Source organism: Lytechinus pictus, chromosome 8 (assembly GCF_037042905.1).
Source record: "Lytechinus pictus isolate F3 Inbred chromosome 8, Lp3.0, whole genome shotgun sequence".
In the NCBI taxonomy this organism is placed as follows: domain Eukaryota; kingdom Metazoa; phylum Echinodermata; class Echinoidea; order Temnopleuroida; family Toxopneustidae; genus Lytechinus; species Lytechinus pictus.
The window spans coordinates 21,056,260-21,067,174 of record NC_087252.1 but is presented as its reverse complement, the minus strand read 5'-3'; the positions used below and the strand labels follow the sequence as shown (position 1 = coordinate 21,067,174).

General features: G+C 37.6%; 1 protein-coding gene across 2 annotated transcripts in view; it reads right to left on the bottom strand.

Moving 5' to 3' along the window:
- Nucleotides 1-3,680: 3,680 nt before the first annotated feature.
- Nucleotides 3,681-10,915, bottom strand: part of LOC129267034 (uncharacterized) — an 87,616-nt gene continuing 80,381 nt past the window's right edge. For both annotated transcript variants that reach the window (XM_064103760.1, XM_064103761.1), the window contains 4 exons: nucleotides 10,013-10,223; nucleotides 8,330-8,471; nucleotides 6,578-6,874; nucleotides 3,681-5,648 (listed from right to left, as the gene is read on the bottom strand). In XM_064103760.1, coding sequence (XP_063959830.1) covers nucleotides 5,556-5,648; nucleotides 6,578-6,874; nucleotides 8,330-8,471; nucleotides 10,013-10,223 — 743 coding nt within the window. In that variant the 3' untranslated portion in view covers nucleotides 3,681-5,555. The remainder of the gene's footprint in view (nucleotides 5,649-6,577; nucleotides 6,875-8,329; nucleotides 8,472-10,012; nucleotides 10,224-10,915) is intronic.

Here is a 10,915-nt window from a genome sequence, read left to right as displayed (position 1 = left end):
ACATTCGTTTAGAGAGAGAGATATGTATGTTGGTATGAGTGAAATTGACCCCTTGTGTGTAACAAAGAGATATGATTAATATTTTCAATCACGATGGATTTACTCATACACTTAATCTATTAGTGCGACTTGATTTTTAAATTCTGTTGTTCTCATTGACTTTTGAACAGGGTTAATCCAGGAAGCGGTTCATCAACATTTGTTGTCTTAACTAGTCAGATCTGACAACTTTCCTGGATTTTGATTGGCTCAGAAGCTGTTACCATGCTAACTGTCGGATAAAACAGGACTAGTTAGATAAAACCTCTGACAAGTCCTTTCACGACACAGTCCCCCTGGGGAGCATTTCATGAAAGAATTTGACAGATGTTTTATCCGACGGTTACCATAGTAACAGTGCTTCTCAGCCAATCAAAATCAAGGAAAGTTGTCAGATTTGACAATTAGTCAGATGACAAATGTTGATAAAATACTCTCAGGTTACAGTAGTCAATTGGTTGTGAAATTTGAACCTCCTTTGTGCAAACTAATATGAGTTGTTGTGATTTCATTTATGTACGAGGGAATAATGCTAGAAGATGGAACTTTGTTGAAATCATAAATGAATTTAATTTTCAAATTGGGCATTGTCAACATTGACATAAAAGTACTCTTATTTGTGTAATCATTTTGGACTTCAATTTCATCTGAATATTTTGTTATGTTATGCTTGATTAATTTTTTCAAATTGGGGGTTTTGTTTTGGGTGATGTGGATATTATCTTTTTGATTTGGATCGTGAATAATATTTCCTTTATGGACTGAAATATCTAATACTTTTGAAGAATTAGCACTTTAACAACATATCGAAGTTAGGTATATCACCCAAAATGTGTCATAAACAATACTTACAGGGGAAACATTATTTTAAAGACAAAGGTTACGGGATGTAGCGTGAGATATAAATGGAGAAATCAAGTTACTAACTGTAGGAATAATTAAATTTGAAATAGACTTTCAAAGATTGTAAAAGATTTATTGAGATATTTCAGAGATTTTAGAATTTTGGAATGTTCAAATATTTGGAATTCTATGCTACTGTCGTACCAATGGAATTGTCTCCAGACCGATAAAAAATATGACGTTATTTCTTCTGAAGTATCATTGGCCAGTTTGGAGTCGGTTTTGTTGTTAAGACTGTTGCATTGCAGTCTCTGGAAATCCGAAGGGTTGGGAGGGGGGGGGGGGCTGTAAGTCATACAGAAAAACAGTTGTTGAATAAAAAAAATTCAAACTTCATATGGCTTCTTAAAAGGGATAGCCGTGTACCACGTATGGAGAAAAGTATGTGAAAGCATGTATTGCGTATGTATTCAGTCCTGTACAAAACCTGCTAAAGAAATTGCTTCAGTATTTATCATAGATGTTGATTTATATGAGTTTATTCCGTGTAATAAGCCACGTCTAGAGCTGCGTATTATTAAATATTTTGTATTTTTTCTCCTTTAAGGCAGTCTTGCCTTGAAAAAAAAAGTGGAAAATTAAAAAAAGTTTTCATTTGTTTGTTTGTCTTCAGTAAAATCTGTCTTATTTTGTGTTTTTATTTTGTGTCAGACTTCTCCCGCGTGATCTTTTAACGGGAAGTTCACCCTGTTACATTTGATTAAAAACAGAAAAATAAGAGGAAACCTATCCATTCGTCTTGAGAGCGTCATGGTCCAGTGGTTACGACTCACATCTCTCAGTTAGAGACATGGGTTTGAATCCCAGCCATGACGTGCACTCAATTGAGGTGAATGGGTAGCAGGCAGGATTAATTCCTTGAAATGCACTGGGCGCTGGAAGGCTGCTTGAGCTAAAGCTGGGGTAATAAATAACAATGCACCTCGGAATAGATTTTCTAGAAATATAATGCAATATAAATGCCAATTTTTATTACTATTGATTTATTTGAAATGAACTTTAATGGGCTTGGGCTGTTCTCATTCATATACTCATCCAATTCTGCATTCAAAACATCATCACACACATCACTTCACACTGAAAATATTAAAGATATTGGAATAACGGCAAGTTACGGAATGACACGACTTGGGCAATTTGTCATAAGTCTGTGCCACGTCTTCTAACACGAATCCTGCTATTTTGAAAGTTTAATTTCATTTGAAATTCCTGTGAATTTCAAAATGAAATTGAACTTTCAAAATCATCATAAATCTCTAAAATGTTGAGATTTATAACTAATTAAAGTTAAGATTCCTTCCTTCTTAACAATATCTCTCCTCATTACCACTTCCACAACAGTTTCTTCCCAGCCCAACCTTTCCATGAGCTCACATATGTTCTTTCTATCAGATGTCAGCACCACACATTTTTATGGTATCATGGATTTTTCTATTCTCAAATAAACTTCCATTTTCTTCAGATTCAATTTTTCACAAAGCCCACATTTATGTGGAGCATTGTGGCCCAGTGGATTAGCCTTCTGACTTTGAAACGGAGGGTCGTGGGTTCAAATCCCAGCCATGACGTCATTTCCTTCAGCAAGAAATTCATCCACATTGTGCTGCACTCAACCCAGGTGAGGTGAATGGGTACCCGGTAGGAAGAAGATTGAGCGCCTGGGCATCCCAGCTAAAGCCGGGGTAATAATAATAGCAGGGCCCGCTGGGAGAACAGTTTTCAGAACTGAAGTGGCCTATATTATTATTTATAAACACATCTTAATACTAGTAAGTACCCTTTCACCTTCTTTTTTTCATCTTCTACTTTTTCAGTATCATTCGCCATCATCTCTCTTACAACATTTGCACTAAAGACCATCAGTACAGACACATTGCCATGTCAATTTTGCAACAAATAAAAAAGCTTGTACTGTTCCAAAGCAAGGCAATATCAAAATGATAATGGCAACTTGCAAAAAGACTTTATTTCATTTATTAAAAGATTTGTCAACACAACAAATTCTCATGAAGAAGAAAAATATACATTTGAAAGAGCATGTTTCAAATCAATAAACGTTTAAATGTATACATTTTACAAAGGAATGAAGGGAAAATGGAGAAAATTATCTCTGAATCAAATCTATCCTGCGGGTGTTTCACAAAGATTTTAGAGTGAAGAGTTGCGTGTGGTAGGAATGGCATTACCGAATTGGTAAAATAATGTGAAAAGGATGCGCGCTACTGCATATTAATCAATAAGATTGCGCATAACATATCATGTGCGTGTCGCCATTTAAGCATGACTCTAAGTTGTACATGTACCTAACTATTTGTGAAATCCCTCCCCTTAAATCCAGTACAAATAGATCCAAGACCTGTATCATGAGTATACAATCGAATATATTGCTTCGGCAATGTCCTGGGGCTAGTATTACAAACATTTATGATTGATCCGATCAATCATAACTACGGGGAGCCAGCAACTCCAACATCTACAATGCATGTCCGTTCAAATTTTTCGTCTCAATATGATATACTGGTAACACTGCCAAGTCAAATCTTGTGGAACCACATAGATCTGTTTGACTTAGGTGAAATATGACCTAGAGGATGTAAGTTGAACATGTACCTTATCTGGGTCCTGTAACACAAAGTTTAGCGAATAATCGTATTCTTGATTTTCAGGAACGATTGTACATTTAGACCATGCAATCAATCATAAAAAATGTTTTACGATGATGGATAAGCTTTGTTGCGGGCTCCTGGTCAGATATAATGCTCTAAGTTAGCCGATTATTTGACTTATGGCAAGTGGACTTAGGGGGTGTTGCAAGAAAATATTGCAATCAATTGCAAATATTCTACTGCAACTTTACAATTGATAGATCAATTTTAGCTGTAGCAAATCAGATTACACTCCTTGTTTCAAGGAGCAGATTAGCAATCAAAGGCAAATCTGCAATTAATTTCAAAACTTATGATTTAGGGACAAACAGTAGACTTGCAATTGAGTGCAAGTTTCTTGCAACGCCCCATAATTAGACAAAGTCCACAGTATATCCATGCATGCGTCATAGTCTCGACTATGCAGTGCGCTTCTCTTTGCTTCCTTGGGGACATTGCGCAAATTATGGCATGTCTTGCTTTCCATAGTAGTGGTTGAGTGGATCAATCGCAACCCTTTGTAAGATGGGATCCTAGGTATCTTTAATATATTTATGACTGCAATTTGTTTATGTTAATATGCATTTTAAAAAAATACCAAGGCATAATATAAATAAAATTCGAGCAGAAGCTTATAAGACATCTCCCACTAGAAAATCGTTATCTAGTTTCGATTCTAATTGCAACACATTTAGTATAAAATAAAATTGAGATGGTGTTTCTCTTCACTTTGTGTTTCACTTTTTTGAAGCACTGAATAATAATTTTCAGGTGTAATTATTCTGGGCTTTACTTTCACACCAAATCACAGACTCGGGTAACAAATAACATGTTACTGCACACATTTTACAGTCAAATTAATGATAACCAATGCCTCCTCAATACATGTCATGTTTAAAGGGATGTGGAAGAAATCAGACTAGTAATCGTTTAAAGAAACTATATATTTCCATACTAACCCCTTATTTCTACAGGATATGCTAAAGAAAGTTGCTTTATCTGTAGTACACGCTACTAAGAAAATAAATGCTGTGTCACTATACTTTCAATATATTGATCAAATCATATAAAATCAATGAAAACCTCAACATTTTCAGGGACATCTGGAGCCGGTAACACAAAACTGTGTCATTTAATGATCGTACAATCGATTTGTGCACTTGATTACATATATTGAGCAAAGAAGCGTAAAAATCAAACCTAATATCAAGCACTAAGTTTTGTGGTAAGGGGACTCAGATAACAAGAAAAAAAAAGACTATATATATATATAAAAACAAAACAAAAATTATAGAAGACTGATTGTCAAACGACAGGACCAGAAAAGACACAAATGGCCATTGCAATTTTCATTTTGGCGACAAAAGATGAAGTGAACTTTTCAGTTATACTTATGAGAAATTAAATTCTTCTCCATCATTAGTGATTAGAATGATATCATCAACGATACTCGGGTCTCCCCTTCAATGTTTAGCCCCGTACTTTTCCCAGTCTAGTAGTTTACAAATGACCTCCTCCAGTGCAGCGGTGAACAGATCGGGTGAAATGATATCAAGTAGTAACTAACTCAAAATGGCAACAAATCAATCAGTGGAACATTTCATGAACAAAACAGTAATTTTTCACCGGACTTGTTTTTTTATAAGCTACTGAAATCCCTGCATCTGATTGGCTCGGAGCAAATTTGTCAGTCAGGTGCATCTATCTGTTTGGACCACAGAAATCCTGTTTTCAACTTCCGCGAAATTCAACTTGGATGACACAAGTATTACACTTGTATATTCTGCTCTGAAAAAAAAAATGCTTAGTCTTTGGAGGTTAATTAATTCAAGGCCTCTTCATATCTGCCTACCATGTCCATATCTCTCTTTTACTTGTGCAGTGACGGAGTCTACTGACCGGAGTTAAGAGATGGTGGAAGATATATGCCTCTTAATGTGTGTCCTTGTCTCTCTCTCTCTCTCTCTCTCACTTGTGTAGCGTTGGATAATCATTCTTGAGGATGGTGTAGTTGCGACACGTCGGGCAAGTGTTCTGCTGCTTCAACCACTCTTGGATACACTGTATTCAAAATAAAATAAACAGAATGTAAACTGTTCAATTTCAATTTCAATTTATTTGCTCATAAAAATCCATACAAAAACACTACATATACAGAGTATCAACAAAATAGAAAACAACAACAACAAATAGAAATAAACATTGGATTGAATATAAGAGGGACAGCAAGAAAGGAACAAGCCTTGTGATTGGCTGACCCTATAACATAATAATTGTTCAAAGACTTCAATAACAACGAGAGGAAAATAAAAATCACTAAACTACAACGTAATAGCAAGAAAATAGTCCTTCTTTCAGATAAGCCCATTTTAACTTTTTACTTTTTGAATACCAATTATCATTTGAGCTATTCAAAGAGGAATTTCTCTAGCGACTTGTTCTTGGTTTTGGGTTGGCTGGTCACATATAGATATTGCTATAAAAATAATAATATAGGAATTATATATATAGTGCATGTATTCAACTTGTTAGGTGCTGAAGGCGCTCCTATATTACCCCGGCTAAGCTAGTCTACAGATTCTGGTGCTCACAGCTTTTTGAGGAATTACTTCCTACCGGTACCCATTTACAGAGCTGCCAACCTGAACAAGAACATTTCAGTATTTTAAATGCTGAAAATCAGTATTTCGGTGAGGAAATCAGTATTTTCAAAGAAATACCATTGCACAACACATAAGACTGAAACTTCAGAAACCAGTATTTGCACGAAACCATCAGTATTCTTCTCATTTTTCAGTACTAAATACTGAAAATCAGTACTGGTTGGCAGCTCTGCATTTACCTCACCTAGGTTGAGTGCAGCACAATGTGGATAAATTTCTTGCTGAAGGCAAACACGCCATGGCTGGTAATCGAACCCACATCCCTCAGATTGACAGACGAGAGTCTTAACCAACAGACCACAATGCCCAAACATGACTTTTACTCACCCGTCCATGGAAGATGTGTCCACACTCTATCTCCAAGATATCGTCCCCACTCATCTCATCATGGCATATGACGCAGGGGTCCTCCTCCCCCTCCTCCCCGTCCACAAGCTCCTTGTGCCAGTTGAGACCCTTCTGGATGTGACCCACGGTGGTCCAGGCCGGCTGGGATGGGGTGGGAGCTGGATGGTAGGAGGAGCGCTTGGGTTGCTGCTGGTTGACTGGCTGGTTGACGGGCGGGGCTGTAGGGCGCCCTCCCATCATGCCCTGCTGGTTGGCGAACCCTTTGCTCTGCATTCTCTGTCGGGCAGAATCAAGAGGAACATGGTAACCGTTATCACCACTGTAGGATTCACTTTCTCTTTAAGTTTGTTATTGCTAAAACCCCCGTCACACTAGAGGCGGAATGAGCCGGAATGCCGCCGGAATGAAAATTCTTGGTACATTCCTGGATATTCGAAGCGCATTCTAAAAATTCTGACTGCATTCTGAGTGCATTCCAGACATTCGGGTCCATTCTTGTGACCGGCCCGAATGTTTTGCTCATGTTCAAAACTTTTGAAGTGCATTCGAAGTGGAGAAATATCGAACGACATTCGAAGTGCATTCTGATTGCTCTCTGACTGCATTCTAAATATTCTTGCTGCATTCTAACAGCATTCTTAATATTCTTCCTGTGTTCCGACTATATTCGAGCTTCATTCGACAGTCAATACACCCGGAATGTGCAAGAATCATTCGAGGCAGGATCAAAGGACGTTCTAAGTATTCGAACGACATTTTTGCAAAAGTAGTAAAAATTTCAAATTCCCTTCCGAATGTGGCACGAATTTTGAAAGTTCTTCATTCCGGCTGGTTCTGCTCGATTCCTGCTGATTCCGAATAAGTGTGACAGGGGTATAAAGACCCCCAGTTTTCTATTCTCTTATATACCAGTTTTGTGTTTTACGTTGTGCTCCAAACACCAAGATGCAAGATTACCAAGTACAGACCAGGGACCTGTTTCATAAAAGGACTTGCAACTGTTGTAACTTTGCCATTATGGCAACTACCATGGTAACAGAGCTCAGCAGCCAATCAGAATCAAGGTTGCCATGGTAGCTGCCATAATAGCAAAGTTACAACAGTTGTAACTCTTTGTGAAACGGGGTCCCTGTTCGGAGTTATGAACTCTTTATGAAGGTACTTGTTGCATTTCTACTTTGTACCCATTAGCATGTTGTTATGGATGTACTTGGTCAACTTTTAAGTACCAGTCACTGAGGAATTCATTGGTGGATCTAATGTAAAGCACTATTCAAAAGAATATGAATAATCAAGACACCAATGTTGGGGCTTGTCTCATTGAATATGAAATCACCATGTCATTCGAGTTCAAGTGACCTTCTCCTCATATATAGAATGAAACTACGAACTGGGAGTGTTTCATAAGGAGTTAAGTGTGATCAAGAGTTGCATTTCAATTTCAGTTGCATGCGGTATTTAACGTATCACCGCATTGGTCAGATCATGCAAACGGGACACACACTACTGCGTATTCGTCAACCAGACTGCGTGTTAAGTAATATGTTTGTATTGATTTTTAAGCATGACCCTTAAGAAATACTTGACTCTGAAAAAAAAAACCCTGGTATATTGGAACTTTATTGGACATGATATCCTGGACGTTATGCCTGTGCAATATAATTTTCCAACTTTAAAACATAGAGAAGATAGAAAAAAAAAAAATTTACAGCATATTTGAATACTTCTCACCTGGGAGGCATTGCCTGCGGTCTCTCGTTGGCGTTGGCGGACGAGCTCACCGACGCGACGGATGATGTCGTCGACCGACAGACCAGAGAGGGAGCCGTTGTTTGAGGTGCGGACATCCTTCAAAAACCCAGTCAACTGGACCCTGTAAACAACACATCAAATGTGAATGTCAGAACACGAAGGAAATTACTAGATTATTAACGTTTGACATCACCTGTGCCTGGAAGGTGAAAAACGATATGAACCACAGGATTCTCCTCCCGATATAACTGATGGGGGGGGGTGCAGAAAGATTACTACACCGGGGTTTCCCCTGACTCTTATACAAATGGTGCAAAGGGTTCTTTATGTGCAAACGCTGGGAGAGCAGTTCATAAGAGCTGATGTGGCTACTTTGTGCAAATAAGGACATTATTGTGGTTAATGTTGTTTAACCCTCAAATGGCCAGGGGGGGGGGGGGTTGAATCAACCCCCCCCTCAACATTTTCTGAGATCATTCCGCCGCGCGAAATTTTTTGACCGCGCCACTCGTAGAGTTTATACTTTTAAGTCTCGCGCATCTTTTGAGACCAAATTTATGACGCCTGGGTACGCGGTTCCGAAATTACGCAACATTTTGTAAGTGCATGTCAGACCAAAAATTGTTCCAAAACGTGATTTTGTGTACAAAGTCAATGCAAATTGAGTTTTTCTCATCTTATTCATAAAGATATGATTATTTTTACTTTAAACAGCTGAAAGCAATTGATTTTAGCATAATTATGCTTCAAAAAGGTTGTGCAATAAATCTGGTGAAAAAAACAAAGAAAAACAAAAGGTTGAAAAACAAAGAAATACATAAATTCATAAAACAATGAAATACATAAGAAATTGATTTTCAAACCGAAGTTTTTTTCAATTGCAATTGTTAAGAATGCTACAAAGAATATTTTTACCAAAAATTAGCATTCTAGGAGCTTCATTTAGTGAATTAGAGCAAAAAGTATGATTTATGCATAAATTAGCATAATTAATTCATATGAAATAAAATCTCATTATTTTGGAAAATTTTACCATACAGCCTTGTAGATTTCATCGCACACTACCAGCATGCAAATTTTTGCGGCGCTCGCGCGATCGGCGGCCGAGATCTCAGGGGGTGGGGGTTGAATCAACCCCCCCCCCCCGGCCACAGAACAGCCAAAAAAGCCCGGCCTAGTTAGGGTTAAAAACTTTAACTAAGAAGTTGTTTTACTGCAACTACTAAAAGTAGTAGCAGTAGTAGTAGTAGTAGTAGTAGTAGTAATAGTTGTTGTTGTTACAGTAGTCGAACTATTAGTATCTTTATCAATTATTAATCATTATCATAATCATTATCCTCATCAATCATTATCATCATTATCTTTATAATCATTATCATTCTCCTGAAGACGACAAGAACAAACTTGTCAAAACGTTGAGATTGGGTGGTCCTTTTCAGGACCAACACTTGCCAAAGAAAGATACATGGTGTACCGTGAAACCTACTACACAATTTAGCATAATCAGTAACTAGTGCAATCACTATGTATATTTGATAATCTACTAATAATTATATAACTATCTTCTTCAATGACTCAAAAAGAAGTATAAACCTCACATACCATCTGAATTTCCCAAAAGAAATGCACTGTCCATGTAATATCTATTCAGCACACACTTACTTGTTGTAACTTGAGTAGATACCATGCAGTCTTAGCATTATTCTTTCAAAGCTGTTCTTGGGGCGTGCGACCTGCTGCTCCATAAACTGTTGCCGAGCAGCAAGCATCTGTTGTTGCTGGTGTTGCATGGCTGCAAGTTGTTGGTTGCGGGCCGCTTGTTGCTGCGACATCTGGATCTGATGCTGGGCGTGTTGCATGTTCGGTGGAACGGCTGATTTTTGTGGAGATAAGATGGGATGTGAAGAGAAAAAGAGTAATTATATTAGCCTGATCAATCAATCTATGATAATCTCAAGAGTAAAGCGATGCCAATTTGATAGACCATGGCCCTGTCTTACAAACAAAGAGTTGCGATTGATCGGATCAATCGCAGCTATGGACGACCAGTAACGTCAACATGTATTATGCACGTTTGTTCAAAATATTTTCTAGCTAGGATGTATATTCATGCATTGTTTTCTTAAAAATTCACTGTGCTTCTCTTTGTTTACAAAGAACATTGTGCAAATTTCCTGTAGAAAAATTTATGACACTGATGGATTTCCATAGAGTTACAATTGATTGGATCAATGGTAACTCTTGTTAAGACCTGTAAGATAAAGCTTGAAAGTTGATAATTTGATCTGGGCCCCGTTGTACAAAGAGTTACGATTGATCCGATCAATCGCAACTCTATGGAAATCCATCAGTGTCATAATTTTTTCTACAGGAAATTTGCAAAATGTCCTTTGTAATCAAAGGAGAACACCCCAAATTGTCAAGAAATCAATGAATTTATGGATATGCATTCATATCTAGAATTTTTTTTGAACACACATGCATTTCGTATGTTGACTTTGCTGGCTTGCCATAGTTATGATTGATCGGATCAATCGTAACTCTTTGTACAACGGGGCCCAGATT